The sequence below is a fragment of the Clinocottus analis genome, unplaced genomic scaffold, assembly GCF_023055335.1.
Source record: "Clinocottus analis isolate CAN_PGR_092001 unplaced genomic scaffold, fCliAna1.0.p SCAF_21, whole genome shotgun sequence".
Taxonomy (NCBI): Eukaryota; Metazoa; Chordata; class Actinopteri; order Perciformes; family Cottidae; genus Clinocottus; species Clinocottus analis.
Window position 1 is genome coordinate 7,079,202 of NW_027175943.1, and position 26,584 is coordinate 7,105,785.

Here is a 26,584-nt window from a genome sequence, read left to right on the forward strand (position 1 = left end):
TTTTAACAGGTGTGCCTAATAAAGTGTCGGTTGAGGGTATATTAGAGGTCTTAGAGAGGGTAAAGGTGTGGGATGAATGATCGACAATAGTAGCTCTTTTATAGTGGTAGCTATATCATCTCTACATTACATATTTATTTTATGCACATTTTTTGTATGTCTTATATTGCTCTTCTTTTGCCCTTGTTTCCTAACATGAGTCTTGCTTTTTAACGTTTTCATTCATTGATTGGTATAGAATTTGCAAAATAATTTAACTCGTAGCTTATTTTTTGCTGCTATTACATTATTATTGTAAGAAAACAGTTGGCTTTTATGTACTGTACACCATTGTAACCTGCTTTCAGTGATGACCTTCAAAATGAATAAAAAAGGTACCTTCATATGATGTTTTGTGTCTAACAGCTAATTTACAAATGTGAAACCGAATCCAGCTCCTCATGTACTCACACTCGGTCGGTGCCATAACTGCGGTAGTCCACTGCGGCAGAAACGGCCACAATTAGCGCAGGGACTCCATAGCCGACCAGGTAGAAGTAGCGCCGTCGCGAGTGCTCGCTCTCAAACACCTCCACCAGCATGATGTAGAGCTGCACACCCTCCAGGAACATCCACGTAAACGCTGCCAGAAAGAAGAAGTGGAGCAGGGCGGCGAAGACGGCACAAGCAATCTGGTAAAGGTTTATAGTGGCAGACACGAATGAGAGATACAGATGGAGGAGAAAAAGAGGGGAGATGTAAGCATTCACAGTTGAAAACATTTTAATCAAATCAGTTTTAATGTGTTGCTCGAGGCCATAATATGACTTGCAAAATATGTCCTCCAAGTGACTATAACTGAGCAGCATTTTCTGACCTCTGCAGATTTGTGTCTTCCCAACAATTAGCATTGCTAAGCTTTGTTTGGCTGAAGTGATTGGATGTTTGCCTGTAGTGACTGGCAGGAGACCGCTGCAGCTACTGAGCCCATGTGGTCTTGTTTGCTGTAGCTGGCATGGATGAAAGAGAGATATGAAGAAGCGAAGTCAACAGTCCAAGAGCCATTTGGAGCTTAATGCATTGACACCACGGCCAGGTGTGAGCGCATAATGCAGTTACACACTGCCTGAGCTGGTAGAGATATGTATATGCAAGAATATAATACAGCAAACTGTCAATTGTGTGTATGCACATGCTCACACTCTCTTACAATAATAAGATACAGCACTTACATGGATTGATCTAATTATTGGCACAGTTGAACATAACTAGCGTATTTTGTCACTGAAACGGATCCAATTAAATAACTAAAAGGTTGAGTGGACATTAATTGCAGTCCAGGAGAGTGATCTTAGAGCCAGGCTGTGAATCTCACCCATAAAATGTTATGGAAGGGAAAGTTGTAGGGCCAAAGCATTATCTTTAACTTCCCAGGGAAGTAGCTTTGCAGCTAAACTATGGCCTGTGAGTTTTGGTTTTGATAGTTATGCTGATATTGGCATAACACAATTGAGATGTGATTTGATAGTATGAGGCTAAAAAGTAAGGACATATTATTTCTTTCTCAATGAATTTAGTATTTCTATAATAATGCCATAATTCACCTGCATCTATAACACGCTAGTGAACTGTAGGTAATCTTGGGGTAAAATCCTATAAACAATGATTTAAAAAAAAAATCATAAATACAATTGTGAAAAAGACTTTTAGCGATAATATACATTCCAGTGTCTGACCCAATTATAAATTCACAGAAAGAGAAATAATTTCATACTGTGCACAGGCATTCATTCCAGCAAAGCTAACTGTGTACTCTGCCTCATTAGCAAGCAAAAATGGGATGATTGCGAGAAGCTGGAGGTGGAATAAAGCCCTCCGCCATTCTGTATACATGTAATGACTCCACATTTGTCTACAGTCTGAGTGTTGAGCACACACACTTGAAGATGACTGTGCAGTGACAGCATGCCTCCACCTGCCACCACAGCTGAGCTCATACAGGAAAGTAATGCCATCCAAGCTACAGTTATTATACTAGAAGATGGTTTAGTGTATTGAAGAGTTTAATCCGAATTAATCTGAAGTGTTAACAAATTGGAAAACTGCACAAGGAAGGTGGTTGGAGAGTGAACGGATGAATGTCAGTGAGTATGTGCAATAAAGAATGATCACGATATAAGGGTGTGAGTTGGCAGGTGTGTGTCTGAGTATGTCAGCGTAATTGCAAGTATATGTTTGCTTCTGAGCATTCAGGGGACCAAGAAGGAGTGTTTGTTGAATAAAGAGCATCCAATTCTTTCCTTTCAGTATTTCTTCTCAGTGAGCCTGGAAGAATCAAAAGAGTTCAGGGCCACTGGCACTCTCTGGGAAGTACCATTCACAGCGCAGCGGGACACCAAAGGTTACGTTTTCTCAAAAAAATGCTTGGCTCTTAAATCTAGAGAAGAAAAGATGGTGCACACTCCTCAGTGAAGGTTAATACAAAGCTTTTAGAGAACCCTTCTAGCAGCCTCGAGGGACCATGTATTTGAAGAAAAAGAAATGATTTTCAACAAATTTTGTGATTCAAGATTTTTTTTTCTGTGCAAGGAGCAAAGAGAGGGGCATGTCTATTTGTTTTTTCATCTAGACACTTCAATGCACCTCTTACTGACCAGATGTACCAAATACTGCTCCGGATTTTGGTACCACAATTGCTTCTCAACAGAGTAAGTTGAAGTCACCAAAAAATAATTGAAAACATGTTTGGAATCTCCAAAAGACCTTTTGGTTTTCTTCAAGCAGTGTCTTTTTTGTTGAGCCACTTGCATGACTGTATAGCTTAAAGTTCATGGAGAGATACTCCAATCTCCGCTGTGTAGCTTTTCCAGCTCCTTCAGGGCTCTTTGGTCTCTTTGCTCCCTCTGCGTAATGACCTCCTTGCCTGATCCTCGAGTATTGGTCCTTTCTTGGTATATATAAAATTCCATTTTGTATTAATGGTTTTAATGGTGCTCCGTTAGATCATGTGACTGGCCATGTTAAGCTTCTCTGCACACAGGTGGACTTTGTTTCACTAAATATGTGACTGCTGAAGATAATTGGGAGCACCAGATTAGATATTTAAGGGCTGTATAGACAATAGGGTGAACATGTATGCACATTATCAGTTTTTCATAAAGGTTTTGTTGTAATGCAACAACAACAAAAAAAAGAAATCGGGGGGAATAATTTTGCAAGGCACTGAACAGAATGGTATTATATTCCAGTTCTGACAATGCATACCTCTAAACCAGGGGTGGGCAATTATTTTTCCCATGGGGCCACATGAGGAACAGAAAATATTGTGGCGGGCCGGGCCACTACCTGAACTCATTTATGTACTCTCCGCGACAGAGTTTGACAGGACTTCCAAGCATGCAGTTCTGTGGTACAATTTTATAAATGTGAAACCTTGACTGAAGTTCCTATCCCTTAAAGAGTTTGAAACCTAAATGTTACTGCCTGCTGAAAGTTATGGCAATGCGCCGCCGGTTTGACGGTATGTCCGCTAGGCCCGCCCATTTTTTTAAAATTAGAATAAGTATAATACTCGGCGGGCCAGATTAAAATGCCCAACGGGCTGAAGTTTGCCCACCCCTGCCCTAAACGCTGCACACTGGACCTTTAAAGGTTGTCCCTGTTTTGCAGTACTTTGTGCAGAATGTTAAATACAACAGTGCAAAATAAATCGATACGCAAGTATCCATCAGCGGTAGTCTTACCGGCTGGTCACCCCGATTGATCCCCACCAGGAACAGGGACTCGGCAATGAACAAGCTGATGCAGAGGTTCTTATGGATGGTGTTACGATCACTCTGGAGGCCACGGAAGAAGCAGAAGGTGAAGAGGCTGATGAGCAGACAGACCAGGGACAGGAGGATGCCAACCCAAGTAATGACATCAAGAAGCATGTCATGAACGGGATCTGTGTTCTGTAGGCGAGGGGAGGAGAGAAAGTGGTCAACAACGTCCAGTCCACTCTTCTTCTTATTGCACTCATAACCATATTTGACAAAACTGCAAGGAAACTATACTATGAGGTACGTAATTTACAATGATTCATTTGGAAAGCAAAAACAAAAACACAAAATGAAAACATGACCATACAATTTATTTGTCATTTGTTTTAGGGTTTGAAGTGCATGCAACCATCCGATAAACCTTGACAGAGCAAGCCACAGGTGGCAGATATAAATCATAAATTAGTCAGTGTGAATCAAATCTAAAATCCCTCCCACCCTCAATGTTTCATTTTGGTCAGGCAACAAAGTGGAACAAAGTGAGCAGTCCAAAGGGCAGCAGGTGTCTCAGACCAACACAACATGAATACAATCACACCACAACATGGTCAAGCTTTCATTGTCTTTTAGATTCCTTTCTCTTTTCAAATAGTAATTTGCTGCGACAGCCGGTTTTGGGCACTAAAACGCCTTTTGCTGACAATAAATTTGTGCTTTTAAGGGAGAGATAAGGATCAACAGTGTTTCCACTGCAGCCATGAAAGAAAATTTACATCAGTCTATAAAAGCAAAGTGCACATAGGGATACTTGGACAGAAGTGGGGAAAGGAAACACACTCTAAAACAGCAGAATCTGCAGAATGACTGACTTCTGCAGCCTTAAACACATGAAAGCAAAGACATTACAAACAACATTCTGCCCAGGGTAAAACTTAGGAGTGTTAGGATTGGAGCTTTATTAGCTATGTGGAATAAATGGCATCTTGTCACTTATTACAGGCTCTGCGCCCTACTTCACGGGAATCCCCCAAAACAGTGATTTCCCAAAATGGGGTTCCTCAATGGGTACCAACATTGTTAAGTAGCTCAACTAATGTGATGGAATAGTGAATAAAATTAGATTTATAAATTTAAACAGAAAATTAAATAACTAATGTATACACATTTAAAACAAATAGATAAACAGTCAAATAGTTAAAAGTATGAATACATTGTTGAAATCTGCTGCTCCAAGTGGTAGTAGTACAACATTCAAATGTGTAAATAATAGTGTAGTATCCACTTCATATCATTAATTAGTTCAATTATATCCAGTTAAAACATTTTCAAGAGAACACATTTGGACCATGAAGTGCATGAAGGGGTTCTAGATTCATCTGATAAAGCTGTTGGGGGGACATCTGAAGATTAAACTGTGCAGAAGCACACGTCAAGGAAACAGATGCCAGGTTCCCTGTACAATTTACATGTGATATTCAGGGCTGCACTGTCATCTGACAATGTTGTATCATGCTACCTGTAGGGAAGAAAAGACTTGCCAAGATAGAGCGCCAAATAATGACACAGGCTTAAATAAGTGTCTGCTATATGTAAAACATGGGGATGGGCATCAGAGAGATAATTACTGTATGCAAGCACTTTGGTCAGCTTTTAAAGCTTGCTAATTTCCCTAAGGGATCATCCTCTTTTTCATCCTGCTGGGCTTTGATTCAAAGGAGGGAGGAAACGAGAGAAAGTGGTTGGGGTGGTGGAGGGGGTAATTTTGAAGAAATCTGCCAACCTCCAGACATCCAGACTATCATTCCTGCTGGGACTCAAGTGCCATCTCAGTACAACTTTTGAGTGTTGAATTGATGACTACGTCTGAATGCTAATGAAGATCAAACGGGAATTATTTAAACACAGAAGAATGTTGCATATATTTAATGGGAGACAGCTGATTAGCATTGACAGACAGTTGGGGAAAAAAACAGCACAGGTGAAAGCAAAGATAAACTCCTTTTAACTGTGCCTGTCAGGGACTGGCACCGTATATTAACTACCAGACTTCAGAGTGCAGTTTGGCTCTTTGATATCAAAGATGTGTACGCAGCTTTGGCCTCCAGCAAATAATGTATGACTCTGAGCTATAGCGTTGGACAAACCCAAGAAAATATTTGCTTACGTTGAAAAATACCGCAGCAAAAGCATACTATATGTCTAATATGTCTCTCAAACAAGCGCCTCTTTAAATCATATTTCGACCAGTCAGCAGTATTTTCCGCGGGGGCAGGGAGACACAGACATGGGTGTTTTGTCTCTTCTTTTGTCTTCCTCACACCAGTCAAGTTAGAGTGAGGAAACTTGGGGGATGACGTATTGCACAAAAGCCTTGTTTAGTGGCGGCTCAGCTAATGCTAGCAGAGAGGGGAACAGATGCTGATCATTAAGGGGCTCTGGTACAATAACAGCCACAGTGCTCCTTGAGTCTGGGGAGTGCGCTCTTTTGATTTTCCTGCCTGATGAGCCGTTGTGTATACGTTGGAGGGCTGGGGGGGCTTGCAAGATGTTACATAGAGCAGACGGCTGGTTGTGTGTGTATGTCGGATTTTAGCGCCCTTACTTTAGAGGGATTTGTACAGTATAGTATGTACAAAAGTTTCAGCACGTTATATCATAAAAAGTCATACTATAGTATGGCAAAAAAAGCAACAGATGTTTTGTGTTTGCATACTGTTTGTAGGTGCGTGGTGCATGTGACACATAAATCTGTTTTCAGTCTGCTGCATTACAAAGGCAATGATGCGGTGGGTGGTACTAGCTGCGGCACATTGTGACGGGGCCCTAAGGTCTCCCGGGCTAGCGAGCTGTGCACTGGCTGCAGGCTCTATCCATCACAATCTCACATTCAATTGGAGAGGGGCCAGGTCAGAGAGAAAGAGAAGCCAACAGAGCAAGAGAGAAAAAGAGACAAAGCTATAGAAACAGAGAGAAGGAGAGAGAGAGAGAAAGAGAGAGAGAGAGAGAGAGAGAGAGAGAGAGAGAGAGAGCGGTGTGGAGTGTGGAGTGTATCTACACCTGGGTGATGGATTTACTGAGGAATGATTTCTTTGTTCTGGGAGGTGGATGATGGCTGAGACGACGCCGGCTACAATGTCTCTGCTGAAAAGTTTCCTCTTACTGGCGGGTCTGCACAGGCAAGATGGCAATTGGCAAATTATGTGATCTGCGGAGCCTCTGCACCTAACCTCACACCGACAGGCCTCAATGATGGGAATCAGTCTAGGGGTCTCCGAAGTGGGCAGACGTAATTTGCTCTGAAATCCACTCGCCGTGTCGCAAGGGCGGTTGAGTCATACAGCATTCATGTTACTTAGCAGGGCGAGGCACATTTATTCGATTTGTCTTCCAATCTTTCTCTTCTACATTTTTCTCTTATTTCTTAAACACACATATTTTTCATTCCAGACGGTTGCCTGAGGAGATTGGCTTTGCCTCTGATCTGCTCACATGCAGCACAAAATAAGGTTTCCAGGCACACAAGCAGTCTGACAAGGAGGAGCAAAAGGTGGCAACAAGCCTTTTGCTTCGCACACTGGTCAATCCGACAGGCCATCTGAACTTCCCTTCACATCTTACACATCTATTTACCATAAACATTCCATGTCCAAAGCCAGAAACTCCTGAACCAACTCTTGGGAAATGCGTAAGAGGGTGAAGCGGTGAAGAGAACGGAGCTTCAATCCTTTATACCCCAAAGAACCGCTCTCAGCATGGGGCCATGAAGCCAATCCAATTAAAAAGCATAAATCTCGCTACATGCCTCCAGAGCTGGGCTTTGACTCATGAAATACGGTCAGGCTGGGCAGACAGTTGCGCTAAGGGGTAGTGGCCCACTGCAGGGAGTCATGTGACAAGTTCACCTCCGGTATGACCAAGGATTTATGATCTGCACAGGGATGAGAAACAGTTGCAAGAGGACATATGAATCAGGGGTCCTGGCAAATTCGTCACATTTAAAAAGGGCTGGGGGAGAGATTCTGGTTTGCTTGGTGGGAGTTGACATTCAACACATGCAGCTCATGTCACACTGTGTTCTAAGCTACAATAACCATGATGAAATGCCCAAGCAGGACTTTCTGTTGCTGTGACAGTGACGTAGCCTCTATGTTCTCTCTGTATGTGCCTTAAACATATAAACAGATGTCGTTTGAAGCATCTCCCTAGCTGTTTGTACAGTATTGTGCGTATACAACATTGTGGAAAACATAACTAACTAACTAACAGATGTCGTTTGAAGCATCTCCCTAGCTGTTTGTACAGTACTGTGCGTATACAACATTGTGGAAAACATAACTAACCTTGACTGTCCTTTCTTATCATAGCTATTGTCTGATGGTGCCAAGGTAGACAGTTCTATGAAGACAGTGATTAATGTTACCCAAATATCACCCTCTCCATCATCCAGTGGGATGTGCCATTGATTTATACAAACTAGTCTGTTGGGGATAGTGCCACTTACCAGTAGCTCAATGCCTCCCTGGGGCCAATCTTAGCACCCGTATCTACTACGTAAATGATAGCCTGTAGGAGGAACCACAGCAGGTCTATATTTCTTGAGCTGGGGCTTATACTCTTGCCCATATTTAAAACATGTGCTTTAATCTCAATGCCCCTTAGCAATATTCACAAATAGCGGCCTTAAATTCAAAGGAAAGGGTTCAGTAAAGAGCTTAAGGAGCTGGAGTGGCCATGAACCATTAGAAAACCTACGTTAGAAGCCGACCCGGATGGAATAGTAGCCATTCATGGTTTGCCATTGTGACATTGATAGAGCTTCTGCATCTGCTATGGCAAGACCAAAGGTCCCATAAAGGTTCAAGTTAAATGTTTTTATTTACAACGTAATACATAGCAAGCATCTTCAATCGGAGTAAATGCGTTCGGCTCAGAAACGGGACTTGAGGTTAGAACCATCAGCGTTCTTAGCAAAGTCACATTCAAGTCCACCCACTCTCACATCACTTGCTCCAAAAACCCTGTTTGCTATCATTCTGTAACTATACAAGAGACATATAATCTCTTACACGCAGCTGCCGTCTGTGAGTACAGTTTTAATTTGTTTATTTGGCCAATGGCGCTTCTCGGATTTCCGGATCAGTCTAAGGCATCAGCTCTCCGGCTAGATAGCTAAAAATGTGCTAACAAAGGGCGACACAGGGAGCAGTGACAGCCCTCGATGCCCTTGTGATCACCTAATTGGCAGTTACCTGATTCCCTGTATCTGACAGGTATGGCAGATCTGACAGTGGGTGTGCTTCTGAAAAGTAGAAGGCTTGGTTTAGATATTTGACTTTAATGAGTTCTTGTGAGCTCGCCACTTGAAAAAGATTTAACATTTGGTAATTTGAAAAAAGAACGTTGCATTACAACTCAGGCTCTAAACATCATTGGGTACGCAGATATTCAAAGATCTACAACATGTGAATTGAAAATTATTCCGAAGAACTAATTGACTTGAAACATAATTAATCCCGATGAGACACAGTCTGGAGTTTCTCTACTGCTGAGTTTGTCTAGTAATCTCACACACAGTACAGTCGAGTTCAAGGGATTCTTATGAATATGAATTGGTGGGGAATGTTTTCACCTTCCCCGCACTCACAATCACAGACACAGTGAGCATGATTACGAGGCAGTTAGTGTTAACTTGTATGTGTGTGTGCGCATTAGTTTTATAACAAAAGTTTAGACCTCAGAAATCTTAAAGTCTATGGTTGGTAACTGATCTAAAGATTATGAATCATGTCATGTCTGATCATAGAATCATGTATAATGATTTTAGACAATTACATATCATTTGGTAAAAATCAACATCTACTTTTACAGACAGGGTTGCTATATTTTTCATCTTGACATGAGCTAAATATAAAAAACACATTTGTATTCTGCTCATCAGAACTGTTAAAGTTCAACCGTCCAAAACCATGCTGCAACGTCAAATCCCCGTCAAGGACAAAATGACACCAGTCATAATGTCACGCGCACAAGTAGGGGCATTTTGCCACTTCTAATTTGAATGAAGTATGTGGCACTTCAAATGCAATAAGAACTTGGCGCTAAAAATGCAACACTAGAAAACGCAATACAGAAGACATTTTATTAAGTTGAACATAAAGATCCCCCAATATAACACTGTGTCATTATTCCCAGCCACCGTGCACACGATCCATCGACCAAAACAAGAAGATGAAAGATGATGGTGATACTGTCGTGAGCATCTGTCCTCTAAAGAAAATTGTAATTGCAGCTTGCCTATCTTTCTTTTCTTTCAGTGAAGGCGCTGAGAAATAAACAAGGTTAGAATATAATCTGTTGCTCTGAGGGTAATGAGTAATAACAATGCAGAGATCAGCAGTGGTATGTTCGGTTGCCATGGATACAAAAACAGTCTCTTCAATTTATGAAATTTCTTTCCCTGCCTCTCTCGCGCGCACAGACACACATTCCCACTTTCCCTGTATTCAGTGTGTTCTCGGATGTAACACTGTGACAGTTTGGCAAATGAAAAGCCTCCATATCTCCCATTCAGTGGCACCTTCCAACAAGCGGCCTTTTATAACATCCAAGTGGAAAAGATAAAGCATAAGGGAGGGAAGGAAAAAAAAGAGAGTCACTGTCACTCAGAGCTGGGGTGTAACTACTGTCCACTTTCCTCTGGTGAATGCAGTACAACAAGCAAGCCAGGCTTTCCAAAATGTTAGGGATTGGCTTGACTGAAAGCGCTCCTTTTACTGCTTCCTTTTTTTTGTGCTTTTTTGCTGCTTTGCTTTCACTGCGTGAAGGATCCCATTCTTCGCAGCTCCCTCTCTATTCCAGACTCGGCTTCAGTCCTGCAGAGAACTTAGTGGGTCCAAAAGTCACGGTGCTGAGTGACAAATAGTGGCTCTCTCTCACTAAAAGTAAACCATATCACAGGAGGCCTCCCTCCCTGCTGAATTTCCGACGGTGTGTATGATCGTGTTCATGTTTTTTTCTGGCGCTTGGGTTCGAGCATTGTAAATGTGAAAAATCGAAAGATGGAGTTGCATTGGGGAGAAAGGGAAGGGAAGGAAGGAGTAGTGCTTTAGTGGAAGAGGGCCAACTGGGACGGCCCTCAGAGTGCTTTTTCCCCCCACTGATTCAGAGAAGAGCTTCTGGAGAGAGATGCCATAACAGATACCAAGAACTACTCTGCCCTGTCAGCAGCAAGCTCCTCAGACTTCCTCTGACAGAAACGATTAAGCCGTCTGTCAGCATCAGGACTACGGCACAACTTCTCCCCTGACCGGCAATCCTCCTTCCCTTTCCTTATCCAAGTCGTTCCGTTTTCAATGTTTTCTTCCCAGTAATCACTCCAAACAAATCTCACAGCTTTATTTAAACACTTTTTTTTTTACTTCCATTACCACCTCCCAATAAATTGAGCTCAAGCACTTCACATTTACATTCTCACTTACTGAACTCATTTCACTTTGTCTCGGTGTTTACCCGGAAGGCAAAAAAGCATACGGTGAGCAAAAAAAGTGCAAAAAATGATGCACCGAGACTGCACAATTTCCTCTTTTCGGTTTTTACATAAATTATTAAAAAGATATTCATGCATTAATAAAGGGGGGCAGATGGAAAAGGTCCGGACTCAAAATAAATCTTGATATCAGGCTTCAATCCGACCATTGACTCTACACTATTCTGAAAAATTAACAGGTTGTATTTGGTTATTTAGCCTTTGTTTAACTAGATATGTTCCATTGAGTTTTAGGTTATCTCTTAAAAGGGATACATGGCCAAGACAAATAGCAACACAGAGTTGATGTGATTTTGCACACATTTTCACAGACGACCTGGACTTGTTTCACACTCATTCAGGGTCACTATGTGTTGCCAGTCTGTAGATCGTTCCATGCAGTAGTTGCAGGTAATCTAAAAGCTTTCTTTCAAAAATGCAAAAAGTAATACAAATGGAGATTATTATTACATACATTGTACAGTCCAATATTAAAAAAAATGTGAATACATATTTAAAGGAATGTTCATTCACTGCCTTCTGATCATTTGTGGAGATGATAGATATCGCTCGGTCTTCTCACCTCCAGTCAGTCCTGCTGGTAAAGCAAATTGACCATCCCTTTAAGATTTACATTCAGGGAACTTAAAGTCCATTTGTCAGGGGTTAGATATTTGCTACTTAGATACATTAAAGTCTAAAGTGAGACATAGTAAGAAGATTCAGACAAATCGGCTTATTTTACTACATCAAAACTATCCCTTCCACTTGTGACCGCTCAAAGAGGTAGTTAGAAAAAAAGTCAAAGAAAAATACATATTTCTGTTGTACATAAACAGAAATACGTTTTGATGTCATATATGGACTTTCAAAAAGGTTTGAAGGCCAAAACAAATCATTACATTAAAACCAATGTGTAACTATTGTGTGCAGCTCTTCAACAGCTGCTTGCACAAAACACACCACCACTGGAGCCGATCCTATCCGTGATCAATACACACTTTATACTGACAGGTTCACGGTTTTAAATTATATGAATACGGCGTGTATATTGGCACTTTAAATGTTAGTCTACAAAGTGCTGTGAAAGTTCAAAAACACTTGTTCCATTTTACCCTGTGAACTAAAAAGCAAGGGAAATAAAAGATATATTGACAAACAGCCACTGCTTTACAATGTTTTACACTGCCTGAACCTTACTTTTCTTGTCAACTTATCAACTTGGAATGGACTGGCCGGGTAAACCGTAATGGATCAATGCATTTTCATTTCTCTCAAATGCATTTGGTAAATTGCACATTTTGGTGGATACATATGTCCATTGTGAAGTAACATTAGGAGAAGAGGTGGCCTACCTTGACATCCACATGAGCCATGAGGACAGCAAAATTGGTGAGATGGGTACAGGAGCATGTGGTGTGTGTCCTGTTGGTGCCGAGCAAGCGGCAGTCCTGCATGGACCAGTAACCAGTCATGGTTCTCTTGGAGTAACTCCAGAATGAACAGTTGGGGTTGAAGTTCTCCTCAGATTGCTGTTGGAGGGTAAACACACGAGTAGAATCAGACACAGTGGAATTAATAACAAAAGGACATACGCCATTTCTGCTCGCGAGGTGCAATACAGGGGTCTGGAGCTAATCACATAATAGCTTTGTCCATTTTTTCCCTCCTTTGCAGAATAAACATCCTCAAAGCAGGATCATTTCTCCCCACTGCAATCTGTATCCAGTCTTAAGTGAATAGCAGGTGGTTTTACTGTCAGACAGCATCAAGCAGCCCCATGCCTGTTTCTTATTGTGTTTTTTGACCTTTCTCTTTAACTTTCACTGCATGGAAATTGACTACCCCACTGTTTAATGGTAGCAACGCTGTCTATGCCGGGCTACGGTCCTAATGACAAGCACACACACTCGCTTGACACAAGCACACTCTTGCTAACTCGTTTGCCATTTTATAAAAGTCACCCACGACCTGTGAGGTTGTTTAACACACAAGCACAACAAAACATAACTGCTGATAAATAGATAAATCAACGGCCTTTCCCTCTTGAGCCCAATTTCTTTTGTAGCTTCGGAGACAAAAGGAGTTTAACATTGCAATCCTTTCCTTTGTGACTCACAGCTTCCAAGGTTAAACATCGCTGCTGTCTTACTATTAACACCATGAGGAGCTGTAGTTTTTCATAGTTTCACACTTGCTGTAGGGTAATTAGTCTAATAAGGTTCATCCTCTGTGAATGTAAATTTGCCGCTGACTGAGTTTACCCTTCACACATACAAACCCTGCGTAAAATATTCCACAGGAAGGAGATAGGATGACCCTCTGTTCCATTAATGGATTTAATTGGTCCCATTAAGTCGTGAGGCAAGGAAGCAAAACAATAACTAGAGGACACATCATCATCCCAGAAGACTAGTGATCCAAAACATCATGGTTGAGAAGGAGACTTAAGTGTGGGAAGCCCAAAAACAGGAACCCCCACTTGTTATGAGAGGTTAGGTTTATTTTCATGGCAAAGTTGTAGTGAACTGAACATACCTGAGATAACCTTTTATTTCGTCTAGGAGAATAATGTAGAGACTAATTTATGCCAACAATGTTCTCTATGCAGGAGCGACTTTCAGTTAACCTAATCCATAAAAAAATACAATCATTACAATCATCTATTTGTCTTTGATTCTTATAGCCAAATATAAATCAAGATAAGAGATAAAGCAATGTTCTTGCCTGCAGCAATGGCCAGTTATTCAAAGTGTGCTGTTAGCACCACCTCTGATAGGGAGCTCTAAATGTGATACACCAGAACGCTGGATTGGCATTGTATGCAAAACGCCAATAATGCATCCAATCAAATTTAATGAATTGCTCAAGTTTGTAATCATTATTATTATATGATTAATTGTACAGTCATTGGCGTACACAAAATGCACTCTATATGTAAATTATGTATGTCTGTCACTTTTTTGAGATTACAATACAAGCAGCAGTGTTCTTGGTGCACTCCAGTGTTATTAACACAAGAGGCTTTAGTGCAGAAAACACACTTTTCCAAAAGGGCACCGTTTTATTAAAATGACTTGATCCAAGCAAGAAAAGGGTATGAAAACTCCAGTGCCCCAACATTAGACGAACAGTAAAATGACTGAATTTCGGATCCAAATTACAAAATTACACTTAAGGCAGGTGAGTCACAGCAATAACTGTGCTGACATTGGCCCTTGACATTTTCCCACCATTTAATTTTGATATCCATAAGCTCTCCCCCTTTCACTCTCTTTATCCCTCAGCGTGCTGTTTTTTTCTGCCGCTATTTCTTCCTTTCTGGTTCCTCCTACACATGAGACCCGCTGCAATTCTCTTATGGTTGTTCAACATCCTTGATAATCGCTGAGGGCGCTGTTTGTAGACAAAACAGGGATATTTCGAGGGCGGCAGAGTGTGGAGAAGATAATGGAGTCAAGAGGGAGAAGTTGCGACTCCTCACAATGACTAAGCAGCCTCCAGCGAGGCTCAATATGACTGATATTTGTTCAAGAGATCAGGCTGGTATTTGTTCAAACTAATAAACAACAACATGCATCTCCAGCATCACCTTGTGAGCAATTTTTCACACCTCCCATTGAATAAAACGACATATTAACTTAATTTTCTTTGTCTGAGATGGGATTTCTACATTTCGTTGCACTTCAGGGATAGAGAAAATTGTGATGAAAGGGTTCTATTAAAGAGACGCATACAATATGCAAGTGTGTTTTGATGTGAAAGTAAAGTAGAAAGAGACAAAAAGCCCATTAAATTTAGTTACAGTCACATCAAAGGAAAAACAAAGCACATCTCAACTGAAACACACATTCAGAGACAGAAAATTACCTGTAGATGTCTAATGGTAAAAATGACAGGGTCGGAGAGATAGACTTTGTTCGAGTCCTTGTTGATGGCAGCGGTGATCACTGGTGAGTTGACAATGACCGAGTAATTGGTAGCCATGGCTTCGCTGCCCAGCTTCATGCTGGCATTCTCCGTTGAAAGGTAGACCCCGATGTGTTTGTACAGCACGAACGCTATCCGAATCTCACCTGCAAGAAGACGAGTAGAGGCACGTTGTCAATCTTCCACAAGTGACACGGGACTAAAGAATACCAGACATGGCCAAAACTATTTGGACATCCCAACATTAAACCATTGCAGGATAGGATGTCGCTATGTCCTGGTGCAGTGAAAACAATATGCTAATATGTTGATGTTAGCTGACTTATATATTATTGAGCTTTGGAAACTGAAGCAACACTAAATAAATACTGGAAATAACCACTCAGAAGCTTTGCTATCACAAGCAGAAACTGTGTAAAGTAAAACAGACAAAAAAAGACAAATGTCAAGGTTGACGGATAATTCTGCTATAGGAATGCAGCTATATGTGCTCCAAAGTGCGCCGATTCAAATAGAATGGAACAGAAAACATGAAATATTTCTCTCTCTCTTTCTCCCTCTCTCCCCCTTTCACCCTTCCCTCTCCTCCTGCAGCCTCAATATTCAGCGTTGACATGAAATGAAACTCCCTCCTGCTGTGAATGAGATCACTCACTCAGATGAAAAGAAAACAATTTGGGTGCTATAGCACTGGTTAAGGGGGAAAGATCCGCCACCCTGCTCTAACGATGCGCCTGGGCACGGCTGGACATAGCCTTAGCCATCCAGCTGAGAGGCACTGGGCGCAGCTTGAGTTGAAACTGATTTGCATGGGTTGATAATAACATCTAAAAATGGGGCTGTATTTACTCCTGGAAATAGCGTTGTATTTTGTCCAACTGCCTCATTCATAGTTTAGAGGCAGTGTTAGAAATCTCAGAACGATCCTCGGGCTTTAGATGCAGCCCAACAAAGGATTTGGGTGGCAAATTGAAAGTAATTCACATGCATCTGTAATGAAATTCCTACAAAACCGTTGAAGAGCCCAATGCGATATTACATCAGAAAACGTGTTGATTAATTACAGTTGATACACTAATACAACAGTAGTTCTGTTATAGCGGAGTCAAGTTCTGTCTATTACATTTCTGTTGTATTACAAAGCTGAATAACACAAAGACGCTGTGTACAAGGCATGATTACGTTTCAAAACATGGCACCATTCAAAGAAGTTTCAAAGGTCTTGACGACTCACCATTTCTCCCGTGCTGCTTTAGCGTGTTCGCTGAGAGGTGGATAGATGTGCCCTGTCCTCCAGTTTGTGGGAACTTCAGGTCCGGCAAATTCCCATCTGTGCTCATCCTCGCTACCTCCAGCTCTTCACACATACAGAACAAACCCAAGCATCAGCAGTTCATGATCAATAATTTAGATTTTTGTGATACACAATAGACATAAAAACTACTGTAGAGCATACATTGCATAATATTGAAGCTGAGGCCTTCAAGAAGTTTTCCACATTATGGGCAATATGGTTGTGCATCCACTGATTGTTAACAATCTGTTGATACAAAGTCATAAACATTGGAATCTTCCCTTATTTCTATCTTCCGTCTAATATCACATAAACAAGGCATCAGACTTTAACAATGTTCAGGAAAGTCAAAATCTAAAAGACAAACATGCTTTCAAAAGCGGTAATGGCATAACAGAAGTGGAAAACTAACTGAACAATAAAAACGATCATGTTCAAACCGATATTTGCTGTCATTGCCATTAGGTAAAGAATGAACAACTATAACACGCTACAGCCAAAGGTAAACGCATCTCCAAGGACTTCACTGTTCCAAAAGCCATTCTCCTATATAGCTGATTCTATTAATCCAAGCATCTCCAATGAGCACTATATGCAACACATCTATTATTGATTCATGCAGCTTTAAAGGGCTGCATCCCTCTCAACTCTTCATATGAAGCGGATGATTGTGTTTTGCTATAGGCCTCCTAATCAAATGACAATCAAGTGTTCAGGTGACATTGTGTTCTATTAAGTTCGTCTTCGGCCTTTGAAAAAATAAATTAAAAAGCCATCTTCATTTCGAAGAATCTCTTTCTCAAGGGGAGCAGGAAGAGCAACAGATACAAGAAGATAAAGACCAGCTACGGAAGACAAGCTCACTTCTGTAGCAGCTCAACAGCTGTTGTGTCTGAAGCAAGCTCCTAATTTATGGTTCAAAGACTCCGCTGTCATACAGCAGAGGAAAATTAGATGCATATAGGAGCCCAGCTGAAATAAAAAAAAGCTCATTCCAGCAGTTATTATGGTACGATACAATTCAGTTTGATCAAGCAGTCGAGTGTGCTCTAATCTCGAGTACCGGTGACCTGCGCAAAGTCTGAGCATTCCTAAATGTCAAATTAACTCCCGAAGCACTGAGACGAATCCACTGATTCCTTGCGAGGCAGAAGTACGGAAAAGAAGTTGCAGAAATGGCAAATTCCAAAAAATGAGGTGAGCAGTGTGGACTTCTAAAGATTATAGGAGTAAATAACTAAACTGCCATTACTGCAGCGGCAGATCATTTATAAATTCAGATGACGTGTTAGGTTATCTGCAGGGCTATTTCTTGGCCAATGAAATAGTCGATGATTTACTGAAGTCTCGTCATCGGATTGAGGTTTTCCTGATAACCAGCAGAGACTGCAGGACGTTAAATGAGCCGGTCCAGGGTCTTGTATAACCTATTCTTGACTGAAACTATTGCAATGTTTAATTTTTTTTTACAAAAGGTGATGTCGAGAACATTTCCAGTCAAATGTGTTGGGTCTGAATAACATTTACTTTCATATTGGCTACCTTCATCTGCTTGAGAGGGTGATTTCCGACCGCCATCAGTCCAAACGTTTCACGGTCAATGACACAGAATTCGCTTCTGCTATGCCAATGCTAATGGCAGTCATCTCTGGCGCAACACAAAGAAATGGCTGGCAGATTAGTCTGCAGTGGAAAATCTCAAACACATTTCCATCCAAGTGGAGGAAATAGAAACTTCATTAAGCCTGATAACGCATTCAGCTGATGATCCGATGTCAGTGGACTATGACACCTATGTCTTTGCTAAAGGTTAGTGCCCACGGAAAGCTACAACGAGGCCACATTTAATCCTCTCTTTGTAGCCATTCTCATACCAAGGCTTCCCATACTTTCTCTTCAAAATAAATTAAAAAAAAACTTAGTATTAAGATTCTCTTGTGCTTTTGCAAAGGCCAGGGGGTTTTGGTGATACATTCCTATTCAACTTAGCTAAGACAATACCCCAGATAGCTCACCATTCCCTGGATTCCAAGCCTGTCTTTGGAATAAAGAAAGCATTTTTCTTCTCCCTCTCTAACTCTCTTTTCCCTGTGTGGTTGTGTAAAAGAGCTTACGATGGGCTTTAGGGAATTCCTTTGATGCCGTAGTCGTTGTTGGACCCAAAGGCTATACCTTCAAAGCCCGTCTAAATAACACACTAATCGGCAGAAATCTGCTCATAAGATTATCATGTGGAGAGTGAAGCACACGCTTGTGCAGACAAAGCCCTCCATGAGCACATGCACTGTGAAGTGTAAACACAAACACAGACACAATGGGTGAGGAAATATCCTTCTTTGAAAGTGAAAAAAATAGATCTCATTACGAGCTTAAACCCAAAATTGGAACGAGGCGTCCTTACTGTTGAAGATTAATTTTAAAGCAGACACACCAGCTCATTGAGAATGTGTAACCAGGTGCAATGAGCTGCAGTAAACCTGCACATACAAAACCTGTCACTTTACATGCAATTCATTGTGAGAGATCAATAATTAGCTGCTGCAGTGATTACTGATGTTTAAATGGGCCACCCTTGTTGTCATTTAACTACCCTGCAAGGCATGAGGGATTTTGGGGGCCAACTGGCTGAAAAAACAACAACTAGCCGAACAAACGGAGAGATAAGGCCTGGTAAACATGTCACCAGCACATAATTCACCCGACTACCACGATGAGCTATAAAACTTCCCTCCAGTTGAGCCGGCATCATCTTATTCCCCTCTCCAAACGAGCACAGAATCCCCTTAATACCCACATGAATTGTGTGCCAGATACAATAAAATCATTTTTATTAATTCTCCTTACGCTTCCTTCCTTTTTTGTCTGTAGACCTATATTTTTAGGTTGCCATGGCAGCAGGAACTTAGAAAAAAAAAAAAAAATTAAACTTCTTCTGAGAGGAGGACGATATATCATAACATTAATTTTAGTCTCAATTCCCCTTGCCCCATTCAGCGCCCTGTGCAAAAAAAGGTTATTTAATTAGATTGTATTGTGTGCTTTGTAAATGTCTCTCAATGTAGGAAACGACAGATTTAAGAACTTTGAACAACTGATGTATCCTGTTTTGAAAAGCTCCACGAGGGAAAATATTAATGACAGTTGTTCCATCAACTGTTTAACTTGGCATTTATACACTAACTAGGGAGCACTGATCTGACTTTTGGTTCATTCCAACTAATAATTAACATGAGTGAAAGTACAATCATTTGAGATCATTGTTAATTAACAGCTGACTGTCATCAAACCTAAGCAACCCTGCCAAATTGTACTTCCTGCAAGGGAGCAATAATTAATCCAGTGACCTTCACACTTGTTCCACCGCCTCACGAGCACTGCTGTGAATGTGAGAGCACCCTGGATCAATAGCTGTATGGTGAACTTCGTAACCTCTGTACGGATGGCAAGACCAGAATAAAACCCTTCAAACACATAAAGGGAAGGACTGCCGGAAAAACACTATGAAGACCAAACCAAACATTCGGTTTTTTTTAAATTTAGCTTCCAATTTTCAAAATATAACTGACAATGCAGAGCCAATCATCTGTTTCTCAGCAGCTTGAGAAGAAATTAACTTAATTCTGTCCAAGATGGTTTTCTCATGCAAACAGACCAAATTAAAGTGCAATTTGTTTCCTGGCATACCATTTTTATTGCTTCTATAGTTAAAAATAAAGGAATCCATATTTATCCACCAATTTACATAATCAGAATTCGATCCATTACTTCTATTTTTTTTTTCATTACATTATTCTATGCCATGTACAGTAAGTGTGTGAAGAATCAACAGGAGCCGGCTAAAGGGTGGAAGCCTGAAAAACCTTTGATAGGAATTCATGGGGTGCAAAAACCATTCCACACAAAGTATTCTCATATGTCTGAAAACAAATGATCAATTGACAATAAATTACATTTTCATGTGAACATTGCCACCTAAAATGTCTTTGCTTTTACTCACGGATGTTGTCAGTGTTCTCTTGCACAATGTCCGTCTTCAGCAGGTTATCAGCCAGGACAAAGGCGCCTTGCTCAACAGTGTCCAGCAGCATGGTGGCGGCCCGCAGCTGCTCTCCTGTGCTCAGCTCCCTCCATGCTGCCTGGGCATGCGGCTGCAGCAGATTGTTGACCGTCTCCACCATGGCCTGGGGAGTCCAAATCATTGATTTAGTCAACAGAAGCCAAGCTGGCATGGGACTGCTGTTGTTTGACATCATAATTTGGTTAACGGCAAGAGCGAAGGAAGTGAAATGAGAGTTCAGGACTAAAAAAACAAATCACATAATCCTATGGGATTGTGCAAGGAAGAAGCATTGCATGTTTTTTTCCACCATTTTTCATTTCATAATCATCTTTCTACTGACCAATTTTATAACTTTTTCCAAATCATTACAAGTTATGTTTTTGACATGGATTGTAACTGGTCGCAGCAGCACCTGCATCCACAATGACATTGTATTTGTCACTGAATTAATGTTGTTACTATTTCCTTTTAACTAACTAAAAGACACATTATGTAAGTGAATCAGAACCAATGCTTACAAGACTAGAGGCCAGTTCTTACATGACTCGAGGCTAGAGTCTTCAATTGTTGTGATTAATGCTCTTTCATGCAGACAATCCCAAAACACCAAAGCACTCCAAAAAAACAAGCAACACTGAGACATGCCAATAGATGGACAAGGTAGTTGCTGGTAGCAACAATCCATAACTATTCAGCTCACATCTTTCCTGCATATAAAGTACATAGCACTGAACAACTAGTCTGCCCTCTTTAATCTCCTCACAACAATGCAAAAACCATTAAGCAAGGAAGACACTACAAAATTCTCAAGACATGATGATAAAAAATTAGGAGCTATTAAACATTTCAAAATGCCAATGGCAAGATTTACGATTGGAATACTAATTGATCAAGCAAACTATTTCATACCCAGTGCCACTGCACTGAATAGCAAAGTGAGCCTGACTGCAAGTGGAAGAAAAGGTATTTTTCAGCCAATTCAATACAATATGTGGTCAAACAAATAATATATATTTCGGTTTTATGTCTATAATGCAATATAAATATGTGTATGTATTAAATACGTTGTAATCTGATGATACAGCGGCATATAATCATAGTTATAAGCAAAGATAATGCTTAGTAACAATAATTATAACATATTATAAAGCATTGTATAATGACTTCTGACGTCAAATATTGTAAAACTGACATGTTTTTGCAAGGATCATAGTGTGTTAGAAAGTAGTAAGTATAAAAAAAGAATGAAGGAAAAATACACAGAGCTGTAACATACATTTTTACTTTAAGCAAACAATGACCACTTAAGAGTAACTTAATCATAATACAGTGCATTGTAATACACTATAAATGTACTGTGTTGTAAAACAATTATAGGAATTAGAATACACTTCCTTGCAAAAAATAAATCAAAGAGAATAATAAGTAATTAAAAATGCTTTATAATGTGTTATGATTATTGTGAATAATAGTTATTGATTATACAGTGCTACTAACAGCTTGTAAAACACAAGTATGTATTTAATTAAGTATAAATATAAAATACCTAATTATGCATTATGCTATCATGTTATCAAGCACTGTTAATACTTGAGTGATTATAATTACAGAGTTCTAAAAAACTGATGATAGAAGTATGTTTATAATACATAGACATGGGCATCATAGAAAGTGTTGATGAAATTTCCTGCACTGATGATAATTACAACATTTCCGAAGAATCCCATTTGTCCTCCTTCAAAAGCCAGCTCAGTTTTGACTTCCTGAAGTTAGATTAATGTGTGTTTGAAAACAGGGAGTCTCACCACAGAACCTCTCTCTGAACTTCAATTAGATTCCCTTTTTGATCAATGGATTATGAAAAGGAATAAGAGTTATAGTATGACTCAAAATCAGCACAGGGATAAAGCCAAAGGCGATAAGAGAAATCATGTGCTCTACTGTATTAAATTAATTCTTGATCAAAAGACAGGGAAAAAAAAACTGGCTTCACCAACAAGCACCAGTGCAATGGCCCCCCACAATTACCTTATCATGTTAAGATGTACGTTTGTTTCAAATCACTGTGATAGCAAGAGGAGACGGAGGACCGACTGTATTCAACTCACTGGCGCTGGATGATGATTTCAAACAGCACCAGCTGGCTTTTCCTCATTCAAAACATACCCTGCACACATTAAGCCGCCCACACCCAGACACAACCGCACACACACACACTGGGAGAGACTGACGCAAGAGCGAACACACACCTCTGCACCTGCTAGGATACAAAAACACAAGACAAACTCACAGGCGCATGCACGTACACACCCACACACACACACACACACACACACATGTGGAGACAGTCTACCAACTTTGATGTAATTATTCATTATCTGCAGCCAATCTCCAATCACACCTTTTGACATTCTGCCAGAGGCAGAGGTTGATTCACTCTCAATTAAGGAGCTCTTTTTCTTCAGGCACTGACATTTTTTTCCCCCTTTGTTCAACACTGCAAGCTTCTTTTTTTCTGCCCACACTTCTTAAAACACTGAAATAATGGTTTGTTCATCGAAAGAATTGATGGACTTGCAGAGGAAGCAGTCTCGCTTTTTCGGATGCAGAAGAAACAAAAAAAAACCAATGCAGAATAATAGCACACCCCAAAGACGGAGCGATTGGGTCAGAAGCTTGATTATACGATGGATAATTGATAATCAAGAGTGGATAAAGCAACCGAGGGTAGGGTCTACATTATGTATCAAAAATTAATATTGTAAAAGGTCAATTTCCTTAAAGACCTTTCAGCCATGTATAACATCGTGCAATAAAGCTGACATTCACTCATGATGCATCATTTGGACATGCAATAGATTGCCAAATCCCTGTGATGCAAATTATTCATTACTGGTATTAATATGCGTGTAGCATGCCAATTTTCCCTCATTCAAATCAGAGAATGACATGTTGATATACAGACTGGAGAGTACTGTCTCCATGTTGTAAGCCAGTATATGCTCCACGGATAAGACAATTATCTGAACCTGAGCTAGACTACACTTACTATATCATCGAAAAGAAAAAGGGAAACTGTGTGTTGCCTTTTCTGCAGAAGAAAAAAAAACAAGTCCCGGGACAATCCCACTGCACTTCTGTGTTATTACTTTGTGCCCCTGAGAGTTTTGTTAAGCTATCTATGTTGCCAAAGATCACTGGAGCTATCACTTAAGACACTGTCTGGGACATTGGGGTTTTTACAAAAGACGACAAAAGATAAACTCTCATTTGATTACGTGCAGATATGAGAGACTTGATAACTCTCATGTTTGTACGGTAAATAAGGTAAGACCGGCTTGTAAGTTTGTGTGCCAGTTTGTAAATATCTTAACGTTATCTTAAAGCTAATTGGCTGCTGCAGAGAGGAATCCATCAACCTTCCTAACTTTCAGCAAGAAAACAAATCAACACATTTTACAAAATATCTAACTATTCCTTTGAGGACACTTCAAAGCCAAAGAAAACATGTGTTCTGTTTAAAAAATATCTAGTTTTATAGCCACTCCATTGGCAAATTCTTTCACATCGAGGAGGAACATAATCATTTAACTGAACTAAGAACATTTAAACCATTCAAGCTTTCAATGCACGTTTCTATATAGGGATTAAATGTCAGTGTTTTTGAAAATCCTCGTTATGACTCTGATAATTTACATACCAAATACAAGCTGTATGTATACATTTGTCTCTAAACTTATACATATTATGCATGCATGTATAAGGTGTCTAATTGGCCAATCATTCAGGACAAACACACAAACACACACACTTTGTCGACTTGATCTAGCCAGGTAATGTAATTATGTGACATTTTGGAAGATAGGCGACTTCATTGTCTTGCTGAGGGATAGATGAATAGATTGATACCACTCTCATGTCTGCATGGGAAATATGAAGCCACAGCCAGCTGCCGGTTAGCTTGGGATGTGCACCCAAGCATCACATCACTACCATCCACACAGTCTGTGCAGGTGAGACGTGATGGCAGCTTGCTGCTACTTTACTGTTATTAGCACACTGCCACTCCATCTGTCAAATGTAGCAGCTCAGTCTACTGCAGCAAACTCCCAATCATTTTATTTTTTTAGCAACATGATATTCCGATCCTGAAAGAACTCAAAAAAGCAGAAAAAAATGTATTATATATTCTGGTTCCTGGTAGATGACGACATGCTAATCGTTAACTGGACTCACTGCTGGAATGTTCCACTTGGAACAAGCATGGTGACTGGGCGTGAAAAGCTGCAGTGCACAGGCCATTTATACCAATGCAAACGGAAAGAAGGGAGAGGTGGACATTAGCGTGCGCTTGGCAGGAGTCCAAACCAGCCTATGGTGTGCGTGCTTTTATCTGTGTGCTGATTGATGAAATGAACTCTGGGTCTGGGAAATTGATTCTAGCTAAGGCTGATCTCCCTCTCTTCCCTTTCTGGCTTGCTCGTTGCTCGGCTTTCTGTGTACACTCGATTCTCCTCCCTCCTCCCATCCTGTTCACCAGTTGGTTCCTCTCACTGACGTTGAAGGCTGATCTCAAAATGGGGGAAAAAACAACACAAACAATCTTGTTCTCTCTGTCCTCTATCTGACTAGATGTCTCTTGGTGCAGGTGAAGCTGTTGCATCATTTCTGTATTTCTTTCATTTGACCTGCTAGCCAAATCCTTCTCTGTAAATCTTTGCAAGCTTCATGTTTAATATTTCATGGAACCTTCCCCCTCTTGTAAGTGGGTGGTTGTGTCTGTATTTGTGAGTTACTGAGGGATTACCTCTGTGTTTTTCGTCTTCTGTGTTAGGCTTTAATCTTACAATTGTACAAGTCCCAAAGAGCAGCCCTTTATATATTTATCAATGGCAGAGAGAGTCAGACTTTAAGACTTAAAGTGTTAGATTCACAGCACTAACTCCATCAGTACAATAATGAGGCTGCAACCACCAGATCTAAAGAGTGAAGCGAATGCGAAAGTGCCGTACACATGCATTCTTTCTATTGTTTGCGAAAAATATGTCTGATTGTCAATGAGAACATTACCCTACTTCTCACTTGCTTTATTATCTCAATGTTTTGAAGATCAGTTTTAGGTCTCAATCGCTAGTTTCTAGTCATCTTTAACACAACAGGATCTTAATTTAGTAATGTATGGTCCCATTGAGAGTAAAAAAGGCAATCATGCTTTCGGGCGTGTTTACCTTGTGATTGACAGGTTAATATCGCTATCAAAGTGGTCAGAGTTGACCGTGTTTTTCATAGTGTTTTGATTTTATGAAAGTTAGATGTTACATTTTGGTCGCCTGAAAATGTTCCAGACCTAGCGTCACCCTCTCGTGTCACTTTCTGTTGCAAAAAAAACAACCTTAAAAACCGTATTTCACAAACCAATGAGCGACATCACGATGTCTACGTCCACCTTCAGTCTTCTAAAACTCAGCAATCAGCTGCTCTAAGTTTCTTTATTTAAAAAGAAATTAGGGCTGAAAAAAATTAGTTGCGATTAATCGAATGATCTTTGTATGCGCCAAATTCAACAATGAAGTAAAAAAATAGTGTATACCATGCTTGTATTTTAAAGTAATGTTACCAGAACAATATATCAGCACTCTGGAGCAACAGCAACTTGACATACACACATATATAGTTTGTTTATATATATATATATATATATATATATATATATATATATATATATATATATATATATATATATATATATATATATATATATATATATTCTGAACAGGTACTGTTCAGTAGTAAGGGTCCCTGTGAGGGACAAACCACTCCTTTTGTCCATGTTCAGTCTGTTGCCTACCTTAAAGATGTATTTTAGTGACCAGCAATTAATTAACTTTATACAAAAGCAATAAGTGCTTTTCATGTCTTCTGTTCAGTTTTTCTTACTCAGTGAAAAAAGTCCAGTCTGTGTTGGCTTGAACAAGTGCACTGACGTCTGGTTGAATGAGGTGGAGATGTGAAGGACAGATGACAGGTATCAGCGA

The 26,584-nt window shown here is 40.3% G+C and overlaps 1 protein-coding gene across 10 annotated transcripts in view; it reads right to left on the minus strand.

Annotated features, from left to right (window-relative positions):
- Positions 1–26,584, minus strand: part of LOC137792478 (adhesion G protein-coupled receptor L3-like) — a 203,274-nt gene that overhangs the window by 26,208 nt on the left and 150,482 nt on the right. For all 10 annotated transcript variants that reach the window (XM_068588183.1, XM_068588189.1, XM_068588192.1 and 7 more), the window contains 6 exons: positions 20,487–20,670; positions 16,430–16,552; positions 15,136–15,341; positions 12,621–12,797; positions 3,723–3,932; positions 451–671 (listed from right to left, as the gene is read on the minus strand). In XM_068588183.1, the coding sequence (XP_068444284.1) occupies positions 451–671; positions 3,723–3,932; positions 12,621–12,797; positions 15,136–15,341; positions 16,430–16,552; positions 20,487–20,670 (1,121 nt within the window). The remainder of the gene's footprint in view (positions 1–450; positions 672–3,722; positions 3,933–12,620; positions 12,798–15,135; positions 15,342–16,429; positions 16,553–20,486; positions 20,671–26,584) is intronic.